The sequence below is a fragment of the Pleurodeles waltl genome, chromosome 8, assembly GCF_031143425.1.
Source record: "Pleurodeles waltl isolate 20211129_DDA chromosome 8, aPleWal1.hap1.20221129, whole genome shotgun sequence".
Lineage (NCBI taxonomy): Eukaryota > Metazoa > Chordata > Amphibia > Caudata > Salamandridae > Pleurodeles > Pleurodeles waltl.
In genome coordinates this window covers 1,272,092,223-1,272,115,515 of record NC_090447.1, presented here as the reverse complement: position 1 = coordinate 1,272,115,515, position 23,293 = coordinate 1,272,092,223, and the positions used below count along the sequence as shown (strand labels likewise).

General features: G+C 43.7%; 1 protein-coding gene across 1 annotated transcript in view; it reads right to left on the bottom strand.

The window, feature by feature from the left end:
* Positions 1-587: 587 nt before the first annotated feature.
* Positions 588-23,293, bottom strand: part of URAD (ureidoimidazoline (2-oxo-4-hydroxy-4-carboxy-5-) decarboxylase) — a 168,885-nt gene continuing 146,179 nt past the window's right edge. Inside the window, exon 2 of the mRNA XM_069203192.1 lies at positions 588-1,022. Coding sequence (XP_069059293.1) covers positions 673-1,022 — 350 coding nt within the window. The 3' untranslated portion in view covers positions 588-672. The remainder of the gene's footprint in view (positions 1,023-23,293) is intronic.

Genomic DNA, 23,293 nt, shown 5'->3' with positions numbered 1-23,293 from the left:
GAAAATATATCATGTATTCAGCCTTCCTGGGGCTGCTTTGGAAACCCATGTGTGTGACAATAATTAATCCATGACATAAGTCACAATTTTACGTAAACACACCATAGCCCTTATATGCAATAATCAAATGGCAAAGCTAATCAAGAGAATAATAATGGCCTCAAGGATGTCAGCAACCCAAACATCAATGCAGTAGTGACAAGACATGTGATACGGGAGACAGACCTGCAGAGTAAATGAACCAGTGGATTTATACAAAGTAAGCGGACGATGCTGGAAGGTAGCCAGCCATGCGTTTAGATTGGTTAGCTGGGTTCCCTATTTTTTGACCCAGCCTTATTTAAATTGTCCTGACGAAGATCCCGATATTGCTCGGAGGATCGAAACATCGGCGACTATGACACCTTGACTCTTTGCCATGTGATTATTGTATATAAGGGTTATGGTGTGTTTGCGTAAAATTGTGACTTGTGTAATGGATTCATTATTGTCACACATATGCCTGAGCTTTTACTATTTTGGTAAACTAAGCACCCCTTTTGGTCAATTCATTCATGTCACAATGTAATTCACCATTAACAAAGAAATTAAACATTACATTACTTTTATTACTATTTTCTAATAATCAGATTTGTTTTTCCAATATATTGTCATTATTGTGGTTTCGGGTGTTTACAATTTTGTTGGCATGCCTGGGGAACATAAATCCTGTAATCTGAGATGACAGATCTTCTTCACTTCTTCAATGCCATTTTGTAGTTCCTCCTGGGGTGAGTTCTCAAACCGTTCACTAAGCTCCTGGAGGATTCTGGCCTTGTCGTTCAGTTTGGCACAGATAACAAAAGGGAAGCCGAACTTCTCCTTGTAGCATGCGTTGAGCTGGTTCAGTTTTTGTCTCTCTTCCGGACGAAGGGAAGTCAAACCGGACTGGTGCTGCTCTCTCTTTGACTCTGTAGTCAGTGTCCCACTCATGAGCTCTCTCCCTGCAAGGTCAGGGTGGCATCTCAAAACTCCTTGCTTTCCTGGAATGAAAAAGAGACAAAGTGTTATTAAAGGCTACATGGTTGTTAAACAGCTTGTGCGTATCTCCTGGTAGCTAATTAATAGCCTGTGCATACCTCTTGAGATTAGAATCTGCATTGCAGACCTTTCTCAACAGAATGCTTGTTAATTGCTGGTAAAAGGTCAACTGGACACTTCCACACATTGCATGCAATTATGTTGGACAAAACGGAAGGGTTGGCAGTTTTTTTCAAAATGGTTACCGTGGCCTCCAAACGCAGGTTAACATGATTTGTACACATGTGTAAGTTGTCTAGCCTGTTTAAACTGAATTACTGAGCTCTGGTTCTTCTAATGCATCCTAAAACATTCATTGTATCCCTATCTGAGCATCTCAACGGTCAACATAAATGATTTCAGGAGGTAACATGACGCTATTGAAGAGCTGTTCTAAAGTAGAAGCCATTTTACTCAAGAGTAAGAATGTAGGATCCATAAAACTGTTCGAAACCTCCAACCTTCCATTTGTTTGTGTATCTTTCCTTTTCCCTTGGGTCTCTTTCTGCATGGGGACACAAATGTCCATGCACCTTTTTACCATGAACCCTACAGCTTGCTTCACACTCTGCCAGAATAGCACAGTGTTGAGAAAAGGATGGGGGATCTCAGTCCAGTGGTGCACGAACAAGTGTCAGTGGGTAGCGCTATCATCACTGAAGTCACAGGAATTGTGAAACGTCCAAGCATCACATAAAGAACAAGTATAGCAAATGAGCCATGCTCATTCCACAGGAGAGTGGTAAGAGAGTTGTAAGTAGCCAGTTGTGCATTTTGTATCACACTTTCGCAAATATATTACTTAAAGCATGGCATGGTATTGCACCGTCATTTACAGACAGCACATTTTCCATTAAAATGGCCTCAAAATTCACACTGACAGAGTTTTCTAACAAAATTATACAGGGCATAAACAATAATGTGTGGAAACCGGGTTCCGCAAATATTTACCATTTGCATATCACCCAGTAAAGTGTCTTGATTTGTTTTGACCCTAATAAAATCTTTGTTTCTTCACAGAATTGCACAAAAAATGTGCTTCTTTTATGCTTTTCTAACTGCTGATATAATATGAAATATTTGTACGGGTATTTTATAGGTATTTAAATGTGTTAGAAAAAGCTGACATTCTACTGCCTTTCCTTTCAGACTCCGTGTATGTCAGCAAGGTTGTCCCTTAGTTACCTTTGCAAAATCTTCTAACTTGGCAGTCAGAGAAAGAAAAGTAAACACCAATATCCATGTTAAAAGAATAAGCAGCAATTTGTCAGAAGACATACCCTGACATTTGACCTCTGACTTTGAATGATAAGATAAAAACAAAATGTGAAAGTATCTTTATTGCTCATTCATCTTCTGAACTCCAGCATGATTGTTCTGGGGCTACTGCAGCACACCCCTCACAGGTACTTCCAGTGCCTATGTCCCAATCTGACTATAGTTGAGCTGTGACACTGAAGAAATACTTATTGGGCACAAATAAGTGTTGCCACTTGAAACAGGATACAAGTAGTGCGCAAACTTTTACCACCTCAGAAATTGCGCCAGGTAATATCTGGAGATTTGGTGTGGTGAAAAGTGTACAATTTCAAGTTTTGCAGCTTAGAACAACAGGAACCATGTCTCATAATCATGTTCTCGCCATTACCACCTGCATAACGGGAAGGTAATAGAGTGGAGGAAAAAATGCACACAGTGATATCTATATTTTGCCAAGCACCATTACCAAATGACCAGCATTGCCCTGCAAGGCCGAATGACCCCATACGAATCACCCTCAGTCTCTGGATGAACACATGTTCCTACCATAGACGATCTCTGAGTTTAGACTTTGGTCTCACAATGGTAAGCTCAGGGTGTCCATGGTGTCCTTGATACTATCTTCACAGATTTCGAGTCTGAAATTTCTCTCATCCCATTGGCATGAAACAATTATTTGTTCAGAACAGGAGACACATAGGCTGCTTAAAGCACATCCAACATTTTCATTGATGGGGCAGGGCTATCTTGCTAACTTCTGCTCAGGGCATGCAGTAACAGTAATTAACCTTTCTGACAAGTTCTCAAAGCTCATGAGGAAGGTAGCTTGAAGTGAACAAGAGAATCTGCCTCACAGTCCTACTGTAGTGACAGGGACCAGAGCATTATTCTGATGTGAACACATGAAGTACAGCCTACTTAGAATAATGGAACTTATGGACAGTGTAATAGCATAGACTGCTATCACCCCTGATGTCACAATATTGATCCTTACGTGACCATATCATAATCAAAATGTGTGAACTAATAGTGTACTTAAGGTAAATCGGTGCATTTAAATCATATAATGACGTGCATTCACTATAGTGATAAAAGAAAATATACTGTGTGGTATAACCTTATTAATTTAAAATGTGATCTTTTATTATAATTGCCATTTTATAATGAAAAAGTTAACGTGGAGATAGCACAGTATAACGTGAATCAGATGTGGCATTGAAGTATTATTTTAGCTTTTCGTAACTAGGCCTGAATTTCGTTATCATGAGAAACTGATTTCCATTTTCTGCTAACGTGTCATTTCATTGCAGGTGTCCTTACAGAGAAATTGTTAGTTTGGAAATAGATATGCTGTTGTTTTATCCATCTAGAGTCTGAGAAAGCAACCTTGGAAAGGTACATGGAGAGATCGAGAGGAGAAGTGACTGCCTCTATTTATACATATTGCAATCATTGTACAGGAGAGCAAGAACAGCAACCTTCCCTGGACTGTCTTGGGAATGCACAGGATTGTTGCAAAGTTTCACCGTGTGATAGGAGAAGATGGAGCCTGAAGTGGTGTGATTGAAGGAGACATTTCAAGACTGATTTGTGACTAACCTAGACATTCCCTTATTGATTGTAGTGCAGATTCCCTTGGACTTTGAGAGGGACAGACCTCTGACTTTTCCTCTGATTCCCCATGCTTGCTTTGGCCTACAGTTATTTTCTAAAAAGACTCTTGACTGAGCTTCTGAAATGCTGACACTTTCCCTTTTTACCTACTTTTTACCCTCATTGGTTAACTTCTCTTCGCCCTAGATAACATATTTTCAAATTATGTTTGTCCTGTTTTTACTATTTACCCTTTGCCCTCATGTTATTTAGTTAGAACATATTCATTATTTAAGTACTTTAGGAGAACTCCTCTTTGTCCATAATTAATTTAGTTAGATATATTTGACTTGTACTAATGTGTAAAAGATTTGACCAGTGTTTGTTTTCTGAGCATCAGATCATTTTCTTAATGTTTTGTATCATGGTAACGCAGTTTCTTGTTTGCCTTATGCTAATCTATAGGAATTATTTTCAGCACTTTGGATATCCAATTGCTATCTTGTATCTTTGTAGCATGTTTTTGAGATTGTTTTCCTTAACCTGAGTGTTAACTTGTTATAAAACCCTTTAATTTTATTTTTGATTTGGGTTTCTATTGTAAAGCCACATTGGTTGCACTGTTCAATTAATGTTGATAGATTGTTGCCTAACTTCCTAGGTGTGCCCTATGCACAGATCCCAAGGTTCATCAACCTTGAATTAAAGCAAACGGATGCTCCATTAATAGCAACAGGTCATGCTCATTCTGTCCCAGTTGCCTGTGGTATACTGCACAAACTGTTTAAGACATCTTGTAGTTTTTACATGAAGAAGTTAAGGATACAGACCTAGATTCACAAAGGGTTACACACTTGCTGTTGTGGTGCTGTACAATTTTGCTAAATCCAAGCTTTTTAAATGGTAAGTAAATGAAGTAGTTCATCACAATGCTTTGCATGGCTTCATGTAAAGAGAGTGCCAGTCCAAAACCCTAGCGAACAACCCTGACAATACGCTATACCCAAACATTGGTGATTAGAACTGTGTCTTTATGACTAGCTAAAGCATTCAAACATCAAAAATTCCAGAACATAAAAGCCATAAACCATGTTAGACGTGACATTATTGGTGTGTTTTTTCTCCAGACTACTTGCCTTCACTACCCTGTTTTTGCTAAACCTACGTTTGTTAGCATTAGGACTCTGCGCACCTTACCCTGCTAACCAGTGGCAAAGTGCCTATACACTCTCCCTGAAGCACGGTAAAATTGGTATACCCCTAATTGCCACACTTGATTTACCAATAAGTCTCTAGTAAATTGTACTATATGTGCCCAGGGCCAGTAAATTAAAAGCTACCAGCACACATTGTTCCACCCACTGAAGTAGCACTGTAAGACAAGCCTCAGGCCTGCCACTGCAGCCTGCAGTGCAGATATAAACTACCATATAGAAGTGGCAAGATAAACACTTTGCCAGGCCTAAACCTTCTTTTTTAATATTTAGAGGTCACTCCTAAGGTAGGCCCAAAAGGCTCATAGGGCAGGGTGCATAGTATTGAAAACATAGGACATATGTACTTAGGTTTTACATGCCCTGACAGTGAAACACTCCTAAAGTAGTTTTTCACTGTAGCAATGCTATCTCTCCCATCGACAAACACTGAGTTACCTTTATTATTATACTTAATAAGTGATACCATCAGTTTGGAGAAGATAGAGAAATACTTCATTCACGTATTTGCATTGTAATTTGAAATCCTCTTTAAAGGTAAAATCAGAGTTTAAGTTACTGTTCTAAAACATCTACTTTCAGAACGTTGGTATTTTTCTGCCTAGACCAAATACGCCTTTCTGCCAGTGTCCAAATTCACATGACTGTGAGTGGCTCTCCTGTGGTGTGATGTGTATTCCTCCCACATATGGGACAAGAGGGGCCTGGGTGTGGAGGGAGTGGGATTGTGGACACGATTTTAGGCATATCATTTTGGCTAGCTGTGGCAAACAACATCTGTGAGAATGGAAGTAAATGTGCATCACAAAAACTCTGAAAGGAAGACAGACTAGAAGGTAATGTAAGATACCAAAGTAGCCTCCTGCTTAATCAGTTGTTTAATGCTGCAACTTGGTAAAATGTGTATCCCCCATATTAACTTCCTTCTTGTTATCCCCCCATTCTCTAGTATCCACCTAAATTCGTGTTCAAATTAGTCCCTCCTGTTATCAACAAATGTACTTTTTTTCATACTGCTAGGGTCTCGAAATTCACAACAAATTGGTTTAGTGCTGCATTCCACCTACAAATTATTATATAGGTTAAAAAAGAATCAGATACATTTTCTCTTGAAGCTCAGCCCTAACGTTTGGCACATTGGACTCCTTGTATTTAAAAACGTATTTGTGGGGGCCACGGCTAGGCACAGGATGGAGAAGGAGCTATTGTTGACCACCGTTCACAGCCCATCATTTCAAAGCCAAGGAAAGTATCCCTAGCTGGAGCTTTGCCCATGTACTAGCTGAAGAATATGTGAAATTGAGGGGTAGTGGCAGACCAATCACTGTGAACGAGAAGAGGTTTGGAGAATCTGGCTGGTTAGATATAGCTGTCAGTCGATGACTGGGTGTCAGGGTTCGATGCCGTCAACCCACTGGAAGCCCCTGCCTAGCCTGAGTTTCTGTGCTTTTAAAGAAAATGATATATATTATCGGACATACAAACAGTGGACTGGAGGAGAAACAATGAAAGGAGCTAAGAAAAAAATCTATGACTGAAGTTCACTCTCTCAGACACTTTGGGCCTGATTATGAGATTAGATGGTATTTATTGCACCTGATAAATAATGATACGTTGGGGTATGCTATTTATCACGTTTGATGAATAACACCTATTACAAGCTTATGGGGGAATTTCATGCAGATTTTAATGTTTAATGCATGGTACAGTAAATACTGCGTGATTTTCACATCTTAAATTCTGGGAGGGTTGACCTTCCGAAATGTAAAAACAGTTGAGTTACTTAACGCATCCAATATTTACTTAATGCGTTAAGTACAGCCAAACTCTTAATTCCAATCCATGCATATCTGACCCACTTGTAATAAGGTCCTTGGTCTGTTTCTAGGAATAGCACCACTCTGCCTTGATGGTATGGATCTTGGGTAGATGTGGCCAGTTGTAAAACATAGAGCAGAAGGTCAGTATGGATTCCACCTGAATGTAGAATACAGGTAACAGCTGAAACAGGCTACCTTGTATCAGCAGCATATGATGTAGTGACAAGACTGGCGCCAACTAGGAAACTGATAAAGGTCCAGCATGCTGCGGGACATGCACAGGTAAAACTCTTCAAAAAAAGGGGCACGAGTGACAAACTAAGAGTACAATGATAAGAAGAGGACTAACAAAGGGATCGAGAAGTGTGGCTCAATGGTTAGAGCAGCAGACCCTGATGCAGAAATCTGGCCTGGGACCAGGGTTCAATTCCTGCCTCAGTGGGTCTTGGGCTCAATTTCCTCAGACCTGATAATTCTGGCATTGGTGCCTAATCTAATTCATGGGTCCCACTCTGTAACTCTGGGCAATAGCTTGCTTAATCTCCACAACGGCCCCAACAGTGCTGGGATGCCTGGCTTCACCTTGGAGGTTGCCCAGGAGTGGGCACCTCACAGGGAAAAGCCAGGAGGGGTTCCACAGTGGTATGCGTACAGCGCCTTGAGACCCTAACGGGTGAGTAGTGCGCTATACAAGTATGAAGTTTACAAGAACCGAAAGGGAAAGAAACCACAAACAGTGAAGCATTCAAAACAAATGCAAACTATAGTGAGGATTGAAAAAGCCGGTTCAACCATGCAACTGGTTTCCAGGCACAGAGCTAAGGTCCCAGGAAGTTTTAATAGGGCTCAACCACTCTTCACTTGGAATTGACCCCAATGCAGGATGTACAGATGGGCGAGTCAACAATTTAACAGGGAGAGTCCAGCCAGAGTGGAGCCAATGGTCAGGCTTAGCTCTAAGAGCCTGGGCACGAGTAGGCCCTGGAAATGTTTGGCAAATAATCATGCAAGAAACATCATATAAAAATATGATTAAGGGGGTCATTCTGACCCTGGCGACCGGTGACCGCCAGGGTCACCGACCACGGGAGCACCGCCAACAGGCTGGCGGTGCTCCCTCGAGCATTCTGACCACGGCGGTTCAGCCGCGGTCAGAAACGGAAAGTCGGCGGTCTCCCGCCGACTTTCCGCTGCTCGGGAGAATCCTCCATGGCGGCGGAGCGCGCTCCGCTGCCATGGGGATTCTGACACCCCCTACCGCCATCCTGTTCCTGGCGGGTCTCCCGCCAGGAACAGGATGGCGGTAGGGGGTGCCGCGGGGCCCCTGGGGGCCCCTGCAGTGCCCATGCCAATGCCAATGGCATGGGCACTGCAGGGGCCCCCGTAAGAGGGCCCCGCAAAGTATTTCAGTGTCTGCAAAGCAGACACTGAAATACGCGACGGGTGCCACTGCACCCGTCGCACCCCTGCAACTCCGCCAGCTCCATTCGGAGCCGGCATCCTCGTTGCAGGGGCATTTCCGCTGGGCCGGCGGGCGCTCTTTTGGAGAGCGCCCGCCGGCCCAGCGGAAATGTAAGAATGGCCGCCGCGGTCTTTTGACCGCGGTGCGGTCATTTGTCGGCGGGACTGTGGCGGGCGGCCGAGGCCGCCCGCCACAGTCAGAATCACCCCCTAAGTCTCTTCAAAACTCAAACAAGTGTATTTATTTAGCATGCAAAATCGTTTCACCCGCATTCAGAAAGATTCATTAAAAGTGATTATTTCACCTGCATTGGGAAGGATTTATTAATGGTGATTGTTTTTAAACAGGAACTTGGAAACATTCCTTCCGACCCCTCCCCCGTCCTGGCTACAATACGATTAGTAAACTAAGGGGCATATTTACAAGTGCCTAGTGCCACCTTTTGCCGCCCTAGCATAATTTTCTTTTACTCTAAGGCAGCGTTAAGGAGGCCGAATTTACAAAGTGGCATAATGCTTGAATTGCACCACTTTGTAAACCCTCACGCCACATTATGCCAGCCAGGCATAATGTATGCAAAGGGGAGGCCTGAAAAAATGGCGCAGTGAAATTTAGATTTCACTGCTCCATTTTTTCTGTAATTTTTAACATTTGCTCAGAGCAGGCGTTAAAATGATGCACCCATTTTAATCAATGGTCCACCCTGTGCTTTGCTGCACTAGTGTCCTAGTGTCCTAACGACCGCCATGGTGCGCCGTATTGTAAATACGGCACAACCATGGTGTTGTTAGGTGAGACAGGGGCGAACCAAGAAAAGTGGTGCATCGTAACGCTGCACCACTTTCTTGTGAATATGCCCCTAAGAATGAAGTCATTTCTCACGTACACCCTAAAATTGGCCCAAATGTTTACTATAAATGTAGCAACGTTGTAGTGTATTAAATCAAACACATCCTAAACTCACATACCTATGGGGCTGCGTGGCATGGAAGATTAATAAGTGTTTTCTTGTTGCACATTGTGGAGTTCAGCCTCTAGATGGGTATAGTTTTTTGTTTCCTGTTTTACATCAACAGTAAATGCTTTGACTTAATTTCCCGGGTCATGAGGTTACAGTATGGTGGCCGGCAGAAACCACATGAAAGCTCGGCTCATGTTAGGCTTCATATCCCAAGAATACCTCGAGCTGAGCCAGAGCCAAGCATCTGGCTGGAGCCTGGCTCGAGCTTTCAGTGACACACCCACCACTAGCAAGAAGCACACATGCGTGCATTCCCAGGAACTTAGGGCCTGATTCTAACTTTGGAGGACGGTGTTAAACCGTCCCAAAAGTGGCGGATATACCACCTACCGTATTACGAGTTCCATAGGATATAATGGACTCGTAATACGGTAGGTGGTATATCCGCCACTTTTGGGACGGTTTAACACCGTCCTCCAAAGTTAGAATCAGGCCCTTAGTGGTCTAGTGTTCCTGTCCATATAAGCTTCCACGTTCCTGTTCAGCAGCACTTCTAGGCCCTGCATGCCTGACATCTAATCTGATTTCTGACACAAGCAGGACATCACTCTTTTGCACGGAGCTGGGGATGAAATGGTGTGCCAGCTTAAAGGAAGCCAGTGGATCAACCAGCATTGTTTGTGAGCACAGGCACAACTCCTCGCCTGAAAAGCAGACAGCAGTCGCAAAGATGAGCAGAAGAGTGAATACTACCAGTGGGCTATGGAATTGATGACCTGAGATAGAGTGCAGTTCAGGGCACTATAGGATGGGCTGCAAAGCATCATCTGAAACCTAAAGCTGGTTCTGTGGCCCAGACTTGGATGTTGCAGCCCAAGGGCTCGAGTGATATGGGTCAGATGACTCTTCACATTCTGTGGAGGGTTGGGTGAGAAGCGACATGATTTTGTGACAGATCCTGTGGCCAGTCATATCTGCCTGCCCAGAGAGGTGCCCATATGGGAGGTTTTGGTTGGTCACAAATTAACTCCACATCCAGAGTAAAAGCAGTGAGCCTCAGGACTGAATGGTGGGCCAGATGCGCAGTGGGGTAGGAAGCAGCAGCACACTCATTCGGCAAGTGCACAAGACACAGCATGCCTCATAAATGAGTGAATCACTCATTCGGCATGTGCACAAGACACAGCATGCCTCATAAATGAGAGAATCACTCATTCGGCAAGTGCACAAGACACAGCATGCCTCACAAATGAGAGAATCAGAAGCACACAGCCATCATCATGGGTGGAATAGAATGTAAAGTGTGGCACTGGGGCCCACCCAATGCGACACCTCGAATGCATAGGAGGTCTGGATTCCCCCAGTGCCTCCTTTGCATTTTGCTTCATGCCCTGCCAAGCAATCACACAGAATTTGAAGCTTGCAGAGTCTGACCTGTACAACTGAGGGGTGGATGATTCTGCCCATACAGAAGCATAATCATAGGGGATGCCTAACCCCACTGCCCGCCCTGCCTCAAATCAACAGTGAGTTGTGGGAGAATGTAATCTGTATTAGGCCTAATGTCAAAAGTTTCAAATCCCAGGGTGTCACTCAGTTTTTCTTCCATCAATGTTGATACAGTGAGTATTGCTGGTTAAAAATAAATATTTGTGAATATGGCAAGATTAGACACCGCTAACTATTTGAGGATGAGAGTCACGTTCTGGCTAGGCATTCACAGCACTAAAAAGAATTCTCACATCGGCCACACTGTAAGTCAACACTCTTCCAACCAAGAAATCCCCCAAATTAAAGCATGTTACTTGTTTGTTAATGTACCTCAGTGCCTCGCTAGCTTATAAAGTGCTACATAACTGCAAGTAAAAAACAACCTGGAAGATTTGCAGCTAATGAAATTACATGTTGTAATCAGTGTTTTATGGTTGCAACTTTCCAGTTCATGAATACTCTAACAACATCTTCTAACCACATTTGACACCATCTAAAGTATATTAGAACATTGGAATGCTGGGGGCTCCATTGAAAACAATGGAGTGCTGCGGGCTTTTACTTGCCGGTAAAAGCCCGCAGCGCCAACATTCCAATGTTCGCTTTGTTCACAGCAACAGCTGTGAACAAAGCCTCACGGAGCCCGAGGGGATTTAAATCCCCTCGGGCTCCGTGAATTTTTTTTTTTTTAATAGAACATTCTGCCCTGTGTGGCAGAATGTTCTAATAGCCTTAGAACCCGCTGTAGCGGGCTCTACCGGCTATTAAAGTCCCTCTCCCTTGTTAAATGCCCTCGCATTCAGCTCGGGCATTTAATGCGGGGAGCGGGCCTTTAATAGCCGGTAGAGCCCGCTACGGCGGGTTCTAAGGCTATATGAATAAAATAAAAGATAAATAAAAGATAATAAGGAGCACACATTTTCTTGATTCAATGCATTGGTTTTGATGGGGTGAGAGGACAAAGCTAAATTACAGCACTTTCTTAATTCCTCGTTTTATGCTAGTTTGAGATTGTAATGTAATTTCTGACATCTTTACTTGGTACTGATTCATCAAGGGCAAAATTCAAGTAACCCAAAATTCTGCCACAAGACTCCTTCTCCAACTTCACTCAAGAGAACGCATGACTCCAGTACTACAATCACTTTATTTGTATTGTATAGCTAGAAGGGCAATGCCCAAGGCATTCTATATTTCCCACAGAGCCTCCCAAGGAAAAGGGCACTACAACTACAAGTTAAATGCAAGTGATTCAAACACAACAGAACAGTACAATCCAGGCTTGCACCACAAATCATGATTCCACCATATCAGAAGAAATCTGTTGAAGGCACCGCATTCTTGGTAGAAGCCACAAAGCTCTGCAATCACTACCAGAAAAGCTTTGAAGCATTCAGGAGCGCATACAATTCAGAAGACAGTTAAAATTGCTATTTCCAAGATCATACCACAAACCTGGGATAGAACCCAGAAAGATAAATGCAATCTACAGTTTACAGTACACAGGTATTGTATGTTATGTTATGTTATGTTATGTTATGTTATGTTATGTTATGATATCGGTGTTTTATGGTGGGCTAATGAAATATGAGGGTATCCAGGCTCTGTTTAGCAGGTGTGTGAGACCAGCCCTTGGCGTTTACCCAAAAAGATAGGTCTTCAGCTTCTTGTGAAAGTCAAAAAGGGAGGAGGAGGCTCCCATGTGTGGGAGCTTGTTCTAGGCTTTAGGAGTCAGGTACAAGAAGGCGTGGTGCCCTGCTCTGCTTTTGTGTATGTGTGACCAGCAGAGCAGAGGTGTCTGAATGTTGGTGGAAGTAAATGCAGGTGTTCAGTGAGGGAGGGTGGATGCTATAGAGAGGTTTGTAGGTGTGTGAGAGGATTTTAAGTATGCAGGATTGTGTGTCATAAGCCAGTGGTGTTCCTTATGGTGTGGTATGATGTGGGCTCGGCTTGGGAGGTTGAAGACTCATCTGGCTGATGCAGTCTTCTAATGCGCTGGTTGGTAATCTCTGCATGCAGGGTGTTTCCATAGTCTGGTCTGCCAGTGATGAGGGCTTAGTGATCATTTTCCTGTGCTGTCTGGTTGCCACTTAAAGATTTTTTCTACCATCATTAGTCTTCTGAGGCTGGGTGAGACCACTCCGTTGACTTCAGCAGTCATGTCCAGTCATGTATAGTTTGTGGCTACGATGATTCCAGGGTCTCTTGCTTGCTTGGGGTAGGTCCAATGTATGTGCGCCACCAGGTGGAGTCCCATGTCCAAAGACTGCCACCTTGGTCTTGCCAAGTTCAATTTGAGGCAATTGGTTTTCATCCAAGTGGCCACTCCTTTCATGAATGTGGTGAACTTGTTCCTGGTGTTGGGTGTTTTGTCTGAGAGAGACAATATCAATTATGTGTCATCGGTGTAAGTGAGGATGTTTATGTTGTGAGTTCATATGACATCTGCCAGCGGGGTCATGTATATGTTGAAGAGCTTTGGGTTGAGCAATGGGGCCCTGCGAGACTCTGCAAATAAGATCTTGTGCTTTTCAGGTGCAAGGGAGCATGTTCACGGTTTAGGTTCTTCCTGTGAGGAAGAGACAGATCCATTCAAGGGTGAGTTTCTTGATGCCTGCTTCATGGATTAGGAGAGGGTAGGAAGGTGTTGAAGGCTGCTGATAGGTGTAGATGGATGAGAGCTGAAGTTTTCCGAGATGTTCTGAGACGTGCTTGTTAAGGGCTTTTCCCAAGACTTTGGCTGGATACGGAAGGAGGGATATTGATTTTTAATCGCAATGTTGGTCTGGTTAGCCAAGGGTTTCTTTAGGAGTGTGTTGACTAATGTATATTTCCATGGTTCCATGAAGGTGGTTGTGCTGGTGTAGGTGTTGAGGATAGCAGCACGGGCCTGGCTGATAGGGATTGCTACTTTGTCGAAGTTGTAGTTGGCACAGGGATCCGCAGGGGTCCCAGAGTGAATGGATTTCATGGTTGTTATAGTTTCCTCTGTGCTAACAGTGTTCATTGTGGTGATTTTGTTGACTTCCTTCATCACTTCAAAACTTCTGGAGAGGGCCAGGGGTTTCGGTTGTGGGGGGAAGTTGCTGCATATGTTTGCAATTTTGATGCAAAAGAAGTTTGAGAGGTTATTATCTTATGATGGGTTTATGTTTCTGGGGACAGTTGTGGGTGTGGTCAAATCTTTGCTGAATGCAAAGATATAAAAGAGATATGGCACAACCCTACAGTATATATCCAGGTAAGATAAGATGGACTGACCAACGGTTACCCAGAGAAATATATAGTAATTCATATGTAACCTCTCTAGTGCACACTTATACTGTAATACTCAGCAGGCGGCAGCAATTGCAGCTTAATCCTTCACACCCACATAAGACATTTATGCTACATTTCTTGTCCATCACCCAGTACTGTACCAGCCAGAAAAAACAGCCATCACCAACTGAGCATGCATGGAATAGCTGAAGAGGACTGTTGCACACTGCTGACCAATCAGAGGACTCTAATCTAGTCCACCACTTCAGGTCGCAAGTAGCTACACACTAGGACCACTTCTTTACATCTCACAGTGACTTTCAGGTATGGATGATAGTAACAATGCTCATCTGAGCAGGTCTCCCCACAACTTCTCTCTCCAACTAAGCCTACTCAGGACCAAAAAACACTTTAAAATATCAGGTTGGTAAGCTCATTGTAGTAATAAGGTAAGTAAACTATGCTCAGAAAAAAATACCGTAAAGGGGCCTGCCGAACTGTGCAAAGCTGCCAGCTTACTAAAAACCATAAACTGTGCACTTCTTTCATACCTCATCATCCACCACACATGCTATGCGCTGCGTCTCATAACACAATAGTCTTGCCTACGTGGTCATCATGCACGATTTGGATACACTTCCCACATAGGACCAAAAAATAAAGAGAACATCCTTCCAACGTAGGTAAGCGCTTCTGTGCCCCACAGAGGAACAGGAAGCGCTCTATGCAATGCAGTGCAGCAGACTACATGCAAAATGTTGTATCATTTGTTTAATGGTGGGTAAAATGTGTATTAATATATTTTTGGGCAGTGGTTGTCTGTTTCTTTAAAAGTTAGTGTATACTTACGGCCTGTTTGCATCCGATGATATAGAGGACACAGACCGAATGTGAAGGCACAGATGATACAGAATCAAAGTCAGCAACAGCAGAAACAGCAGCCAACCAAGAAAAGGAAGCATGAGAAACAACATGAAATTCAACAAAGTTCCTGACTGCTTAGCCCATCTCCCTGGAGACTGCGGTGCAAAGACGCCCACAGCACACCCGCAGGCTCATCAAGGAGAGAAAGGAAGGGCGGGGAAGACAATGGCATCAAAGGGAAGGGGGAAACATGAAACAACAAATATTTACATCTTGTAAGTAGGGAGGGACGGGAAAGGCAAAGGTGAGTGAAAGTTTAGGGCAGCGCGACGCCGAGCACCCAGCAGATACCTACGGACAAGTTGGCTATTTTGCAGGCCTGCTCTTGGCATTTGATAGTCTTGATGCTTTGCTCGCGCTCTCAGAATGAAAAAGGTAAACTCTCACAGTAAAACTGTGGGTAAAGATATGAAGGGCCCGGCAGTAAACAAAACCGGGGGAGCCTGAGAAGGAAGGTCTGGGTGCAGTGTAGAGTCGTCTGACCCTTCCTGATCTAAAAACATAGCAGAAGTAAACAGGAATGATATGCATGCCATGATCTAGGGGTGTGGCTCTCACTGGCGTAGCAGGTGCAGTGGCACCCGGCCAAGGAGTTAGAGGCCCCAGTGCATTCCATGTACTCTGTTTTTTAACACCTCATTGGTGGATAAGGGGTCCGAGTCCGAAACTGAGCTCCACTCATGAACCAATCAAAAAGGTATATTTTACAATAAACTGACACGTGATCATGCGGACGCTGTGAAGAGGACTAGGACACATCAGAACAACTGAGAAAGCGGGTACAAAATGTAAGTTCTAAGCAATATTGTAAGTCAATCAGAGAACACAATCATTGAAAAGGGACAGTAAGCGATGAATCACGAATGGGGAAATTCTAGACCGTCTTGGCAAAAAAAAAAAAAAAAAAAATATTCACACAGTGCTATGCTTATGCATGTTCCTAGGACAGGCTGTTTTGTTCACAAGTCCTCATACCCATTTTTGACTTGCAATGAATGGGAGCTCCTTTCGCAGTAAAGACAGTGGTGGTTAGCACAGAGATGCTCACCTGGGACTCTATTACAGACAGGGCACACTTTTACTGTTTGCACCATGGCGCACCTTCAAACAGGTGCGCTATGGGAAAACAAGGAAAGTGCACCCTCTTATGTTGAACATGCTGCCCCAGGGCACCGTGAACTTGCACTGCCCCAGGGCAGCGCAATCTATTGGCTGCTTCGAGCTGCTGTGTGTTTCACTGTGCAAGCGGCAACCCACCTGCACTTTTAAGAGAGGTCCCCATGCAGGCAGGTGGTTTGAGTAACTGCACCTGCCTGCAAGGGGATGCCTGAGAGGTCCCTGGGACCCCCTTTTTACCGTACAGAGGGCTTGTATCAGGGGGCGCACTGACAATGCATCACCTTTTTCATTGCCTTTGTGTCCATCTCCATAATATGGTGTGGGTGCCGAAGCAATGGAATTCTTTCATTTGCATAGGGCTAGGCCCCATGCAAATGAGGGAAAACCCTCTCATGATAGCACTGGAGCTTTATAGACTGCAGTGCTATCATTATTATAGAAGGGGCCACTCAAGCATCTGCAGCCCCTTCTGTAATTCCAGAGTGGCCTGGGGGAGCAGAAAGTGGGCGCACATGCCTTTTGCGTCCCCGGTGCACTTTGTATAATACGGCCCCTGGGCCTGTATTACCATAGGGGTGCAATTTGCCTGTTTGCGCACCTTAAGATAGGGAAAGTGCAACCTATTATGGTGAACGCACTGCCCCTAGGGCAGCTACAAACTCGTGCTTCCCCAGGGCCAGTGCAGTCAAGTGCAATATGGAGCAGCTGCTTCAAAGCAGCTCCAAGTTTCTCATTCAAGAGGGGAGAACGAACCCCTTGCAAGTGGGTGCAGTAAGTGACTGTACCAGCCTGCAAGGTGAGGCCTGGGGGGTCCCTGGGACCTGCTTTCTCCCCTCCAGAGGGTCGCCTTTAGGAGATGCACTGTAGTGTCCCATCTTTTTGTACACCTCCTGAAGGCATGTTTGCCTTTGCGCCCGCATCTATAATATGCCTCAAACACAGAGGCAAAGTGATGTCTTCATTTGTGTAAGGCCAGGCCCCCATTCAAATGAGGGAATGCCCTCTAATGATAGCGCTAGTGCTACATGTGTGCCAGCTCTATCTGTATTATAGAAGGGCCTGCTCAAGTGTCTACAGCTCCTCCTGTAATACCAAAGTGCCCTCAGGGCAAACAAAGCAGATGTACATGCCGATTGCACAGCTAGGAAAAGAACAGATCATGGACAGAATGCAGAACAAATTAAACATTCACCCCCAGTCACAGACCTGTGTTTAATCCATCAGATTTTTTGCTCACCATGCCACTGAAGTTCGGATCCAGCCATATGCACATCAGTCTTGATCCTGCTTCTCATAAGTACAGTAAAGTAAGTAAGTAAGTAATGGGAACAGTCCAGCATGAACTGCCAGGCCAGGTCCTCCCTGGAACAGAAACAAGCATCCTGGGACCGGCTTTGGGGTATCACCCCCCATCAGCCAGGCTAGCTTGAATCTGGTGGCATAGCAAGCACAGGACCCACGTCTGGGCATACCCCCCCCCCCACTTAGGGCAACAAATGCAAAAAGCACATGTGATGGATGCAATGTGGAACAAATTAAACGTTCACCTCCAGTCACAGATCTGGGTTTCATCCTTCACTATTTTTGCTCGCAATGCCACTCTAGTTTGGATCTAGCCATATGCAAACCAGTCTCAACCATGCTCCAGATGGGAACAGTCCAGTCCAAACTGCACAGCTGGGGCATGCTCCGGAATAGGGCCCCTGTTCATTCTGCCTGCACACCACTGCCATGCAAGTGCTTTTATTAAAGGGGCCACCTGGTGAGTTGCCATGCAGATGTCATTAGTCAAAGCAACATTCTAGAATTTGTTCATGATTGTTGGAGCTGCAGAGCTGGTTAAAAACCAGCACAGTCTTTCTGCCCCCTATGAGGTCAGATGAGGCAGTAGGCCTCCATGTGCTCTCCCCCGGGGGGGGGGGTGCAGAAAGCCCACAAGGCTCTAGGACGTTTTCAGAGTAGTATAGAGGTAGGAGCTTCCCAGAATGGGCAGGGCAATGCCTTCTCCCCAAATAAATGGGCACAGTCTTTCTGCCCCCCCGGGGATCGATGGGGATTATTACCTGCCCCCGCCCTTTCCCACCCAGAACAGGCAGAAAGCCCAATAGACACTGGGGAAGCATTTTTTTAAAAATAGATGGGTGGGGGATTTACATGCACACCACACCATTTTTTTTACCACAATGCTCAACAAACCTCCAACTTTCCCTGAAATCGGGCATTTTCCCTACATTTTCTGTGATGGAAACTTCCAGAATCTTCAGGAATCCACAAAATTCCTACCACCTAGCGTTTCCCCATTTCTACTGATAAAAACTCTGCCCTACTTATGTAGGTGCCCAAAGCTGAGTCAGCCTAAACCCCTCTGGGCATCTAGTTTTCAGAAATGTTTGGGGTTAGTAGTTTTCCCTAGATGGCTGCCGAGCTCAGGATCAAAAACGCAGTTGTTCCTTGCAAAAACAGGTCATTTTGCGATAGCTAATTTTTATGTGTCCACAATGTGTTTTGGGCCCTTCCCTGTCACGGGCACTTGACCCACCCACACAAGTGAGGTAGAATTTTTATCGGCAAGCCTGGTGGAATGCTGGGTGGTAGGAAATGTGTGGCTCCCCTCAGATTCCAGAGCTTTCCATCACAGAAATGTGAGGTAAATGTTTTTATTAGACAAATTATGAAGTTTGCATGGATTTCTGGGTAACAGAAACTGGTGAAAGCCATACAAGTCATCCCATCCTGGATTCCCCTGGGTCTCTAGTTTAAAATAATGTACAGGTTTATTAGGATTCCCTGAAGGCTGAAGTAGGGCCCAAAAACTACAGCTACCCACTTTGCAAAAAACAGGCCAGTTTTGTGTAAAAACATTTGATGTACCCATGTTGCTTTTTGGGCTGTTTCCTGTTGAAGGCACTAGGACTATCCATACTAGTAAGGTACCATTTTCATCAGAAGACTTAGGAGAATGCTGAGTGGAAGGAGGTTTGTGGGTCTGTCAGATTCCAGAACTTTACATCACAGAAATGTGAGGAGAATGTGTTTTTTAGTCAACGTTGGAGGTTTGCAAGGGATTCTGGGTAGAACAACCTGGTGGGAGCCACACAAGTCATCCCATCCTGTATTTCCCTAGGTGCTTAGTTTAAAAAAAATTATAGGTTTACTAGGTTTCCCTAGTTGCCAGTTGAGGTTGGGCCCAAAAACCACAGCTATACATTTTGCAAAGAACAGGTCAGTTTTGGGCGGAAAAATGTGATGTCTCCATGTTGCGTTTTGGGCCGTTTCCTGTCCCGAGCACTAGGCCTACTCACACAAGTGAGGGACCATTTTTATTGGGAAATGTAGGGGAACACAGAATAGGAGAACCGGTGTTATTACTAATCGTCTTTCTCTGCATTTGCGCCTTCCACATGTACGACAGTGTGAAAGAAAGAAGTCATTTTGAGAAATGTCCTCTAATGCCCATGCTAGTATAGCTAACCCCACATTCAGGGATGTGCAAGTAACCAATGCTTCTAAACTCCATATCTTGTGCCCATTTCAGAAATATATGGGTTTCCTTGATGCCTATTTTTCACTCTTTATATTTTACCTAATGAATTACTGTATACCTGGTATACAATGAAAAACCAGCTTAGTTATTGGCTCTGGGTAACTTGGGTTCTTGGTGAACTTACAAGCCCTATATATTCCCACATCCAGGGGATGTAGCAGTATATTACTTTTTAAAATTTGCCATTGTTAGAAGAAGTTACAGATGAAAACATAGACACAAATATTTTTTTATTTCAAAAACCTGGATTCTTTGGGAAAAACTTGAAGGATCTACACAATGACCCCTTGCTGAATTTAGATATGTGTCAACCTTTTAGAAATGTATAGCTCTCCAGAATCTACCATTGGTTTCACACCCATTTATACCCCTAACTGGAAGGAGGTTGAAAGCACAAACAATAGGATAAATGGGTTATGTCCCAGTAAAATGTCAAAACAGTGTTGAAAAATTTGTTTTTCAGATTCAAATATGCCTGTTCCTGAAAACTGGGAAGATGGTCATTTTAGCACTGCAAACCCTTCATTGATGACATTCGCAAGGAAAAAAACAGATGCTTTCTTCTGCAGCACTTTTGTCCCATTTTCCCCAAATTTTGCTGTATTTTGGCTAATTTCTCATTCTCTTCAAGGGGAATCCACAAGCCCTGGGTACCTTTAGAATCTCCAGAATATTGGAAAAAAGGATGCAAATTTGTTGTGGATACCTGGACAAAAGGTAGTGGTGCCTAAGTGCAAACTACCCCAAATCGCTAAAAAAGGCCTACCAGCGTGGGGTGGGGGTGGGTGGGGGAGAGGCCTACAAGCAAAAGGTTAAAAGAGAAGTGGTTCATTCTTCTGGATCATTTAAGAAACAAATGAGCATGGTCACATATGGGTCATACCAATCAGTGGTGACGTGCTCATGGAAGACATAACATCTTTCTCTTAAAAATGTTGAAAATCTACTTAATATAATACAATAATAGCAAAGTATTTAACAGAATTGGGTAGTCTTAAGTATGAGTGGACAACATGCTTGGACTGGGACCAACTCTCATGAGACTAGAAGGACAATTTTGGCTGTCCATAGAAGGTGCAGATTCAGGCAGGCTATGAGTAGGGCACTACTTTTTAAGATGGTTCCAGTCTGTCTGCTGATGTGAATTCCAGCTTCCATTTCGGTAACTACATTGGTTGTATCATCTGATGCTCCACTTTTCTTTGGATGTACATTTTGTACCCCTGTCTCCTCCTCCCTACGAGATGTGAAGAATTCCTTTTATGGCCACTATCTTTCAGGGAAACAGTTTAAATAGAAGCCTGACTTTGCTTCTTGGACTCTATCTCTTATAGAGGCCCAATCACCAACTTTTTGTTATCCTGACAGAAAAGTGTAGCTTGCTCATTCTAACAACTCTTCTCTAAATTCTGCAATTCAAACCTATCCATGTAATATTCTACATGTTGTGTCTGAGGACAGAGCAGAGTGAGTTTGATATGTTTAATAATAGTTAATGAGTGGTTAGGAACTTTGCAAGGCTATGAACTGTGACTTTTCAGGAGCAGCCTACGTGAGGATAGTGACAGTTCTTCTTGTACACTGTGGAGCGCTATTAGAATTGCGCATGCCTTAGGTGTGCTCACAGGTAGCAGCCCACGTAAGGATACTGACAGTTCTTCTTGTAAACTGTGGAGCGCTATTAGAATTGTGCATGCTTTGGATGCGCTCATAGGTAGCCTTGCATGAATGTTTTCTAAGAGTTATCGTTGCTGGCAGCTAGTTCTGGATGAATGCATTTGCTGGTCACAGCTGCTTTCTGTACTCCTTCTAATGATATAGATTATAGCTGGGATCCTTCCACTAAAGTTCTATTCAGTCTCTGTTGCATCTGATTCTTCCACATCCTTAACAGGTAGAAATGCCTAGAAATATAATTAACAGGATTTTGTATTTCTGGCTTGTAGACCCCTTGATATGAGTATTCTTGAAGCTGGATCCATTTTGTGGATTGCTTGACAGGGCAGAGCCTTGGGTCAATCCCGTCGACTTTTGGCATAATAAGACCAGCTTCTTTGTGCCACTACCTTGTTATACTGTTAGACACATTTTGGTCCAGCCCAGATGAACATTTCTCTGTCTCTTCTCTCTTTTAGCTTTAGTTATATCATTTCACTTGCTATAGAGTTCAAAGGGCATTTTTTAAATGATTTTGTCATATTGCTCAACATGGCCTCCTACTTGCTTTTTGTTTGTCAATAATATTTACATATGTTAAAAGGTGGACCCTTCATCAATTCGCCAACACTCCAAACACTCCTCCACCACCAATAACACCTCCTCACAGATACCAAACCTATACCAATACGACCACCAACAATAACACCATCAATACCAGCACTATCAACACTACCACCAATAAAGCCTCACCAATGGCACCAATAGTGCTAATACCATCAGTACTAATATCACAACCAACACCTCCAACACCAATAAAACTATGACTACAAACACCTTCCACCAAAACTATCACCACCATCACTACCAACACCGCCAACACTAGTAACACTACTACAACCACCAAAAATAACCAATATCATACCACCAGCAGCACCATCACCAATAACGTCAATACTACCAATATTGCCAGTAGCACTAACACAATATGACCACCAATACTACAACCACTACCAATATTCCTACCTCCAATACCACACCACTGCTAATAACACTAATATCAATTCCATCATAAATTTTACAATACCAATAACAAAACCAACGTCACATAGACCACCATGACCATATTACCACAATTTTTCCTAAATTGAAGGGCCCAGCATACTTTCATGTTCCATTTTCAATAAAGGTTGATTGTGGGGTATATCTTTGTAATGAGTCAGCAGCAAGAAGGGACCAAATTCTCAGGCATCAGTAGGCCTAGTCCCAGACATTGCAACAAGTCTTAAAGTGGTAAGTATTGTGACTTTTTGTGACTGGCAGAGCTCAGTGTACTTCCACCTACTAATGCTGATAAAAGATGGAGTGCAGGCCATAGGCGTGCAATGGGAATGCTCCACAGTGTTGGTCCAACTACACAGAAATCGGCACAGATAGCCCCAGAATTTGCAGCCAGTGTTATAGTAGCAAAGGGTAGTCTGATTTTTCCCTAAAATGTGCCTAAAGGGCCACAGACCAGAGTTCTTGGATGGATAAGACAGGAAAGGGCTCTGCTCACCCACAATATCTATCACAATCAATCTACACACTCTAGTGACTGAAGCTGCCATTCAAAGTTGAATTACAAGTTGTATAGGGCAGGAAATGACACCTATTGGCTACTATTATTTTAGATTAAAGCCCACCATCTAGAGGTGATAGCAGAATTACTATAGGGCAAGGGGACACTGAAAAGGGACCAACCAGAGGACATCAGAAGAAAAGTTAACTTATAAAGACATATATAAAGTATATTTTCTGCAAGGCTCCCAGGACAGAGGACAGCTGGGCAAAGGCTGAACAAAATTGAAAAACTAAACCTGTGCAATCTTGCTGTCCTAGCCGAATCAGTGTAAGAAGAGTAAGGGGGTCATTACGACCTCAGCGGTCTTT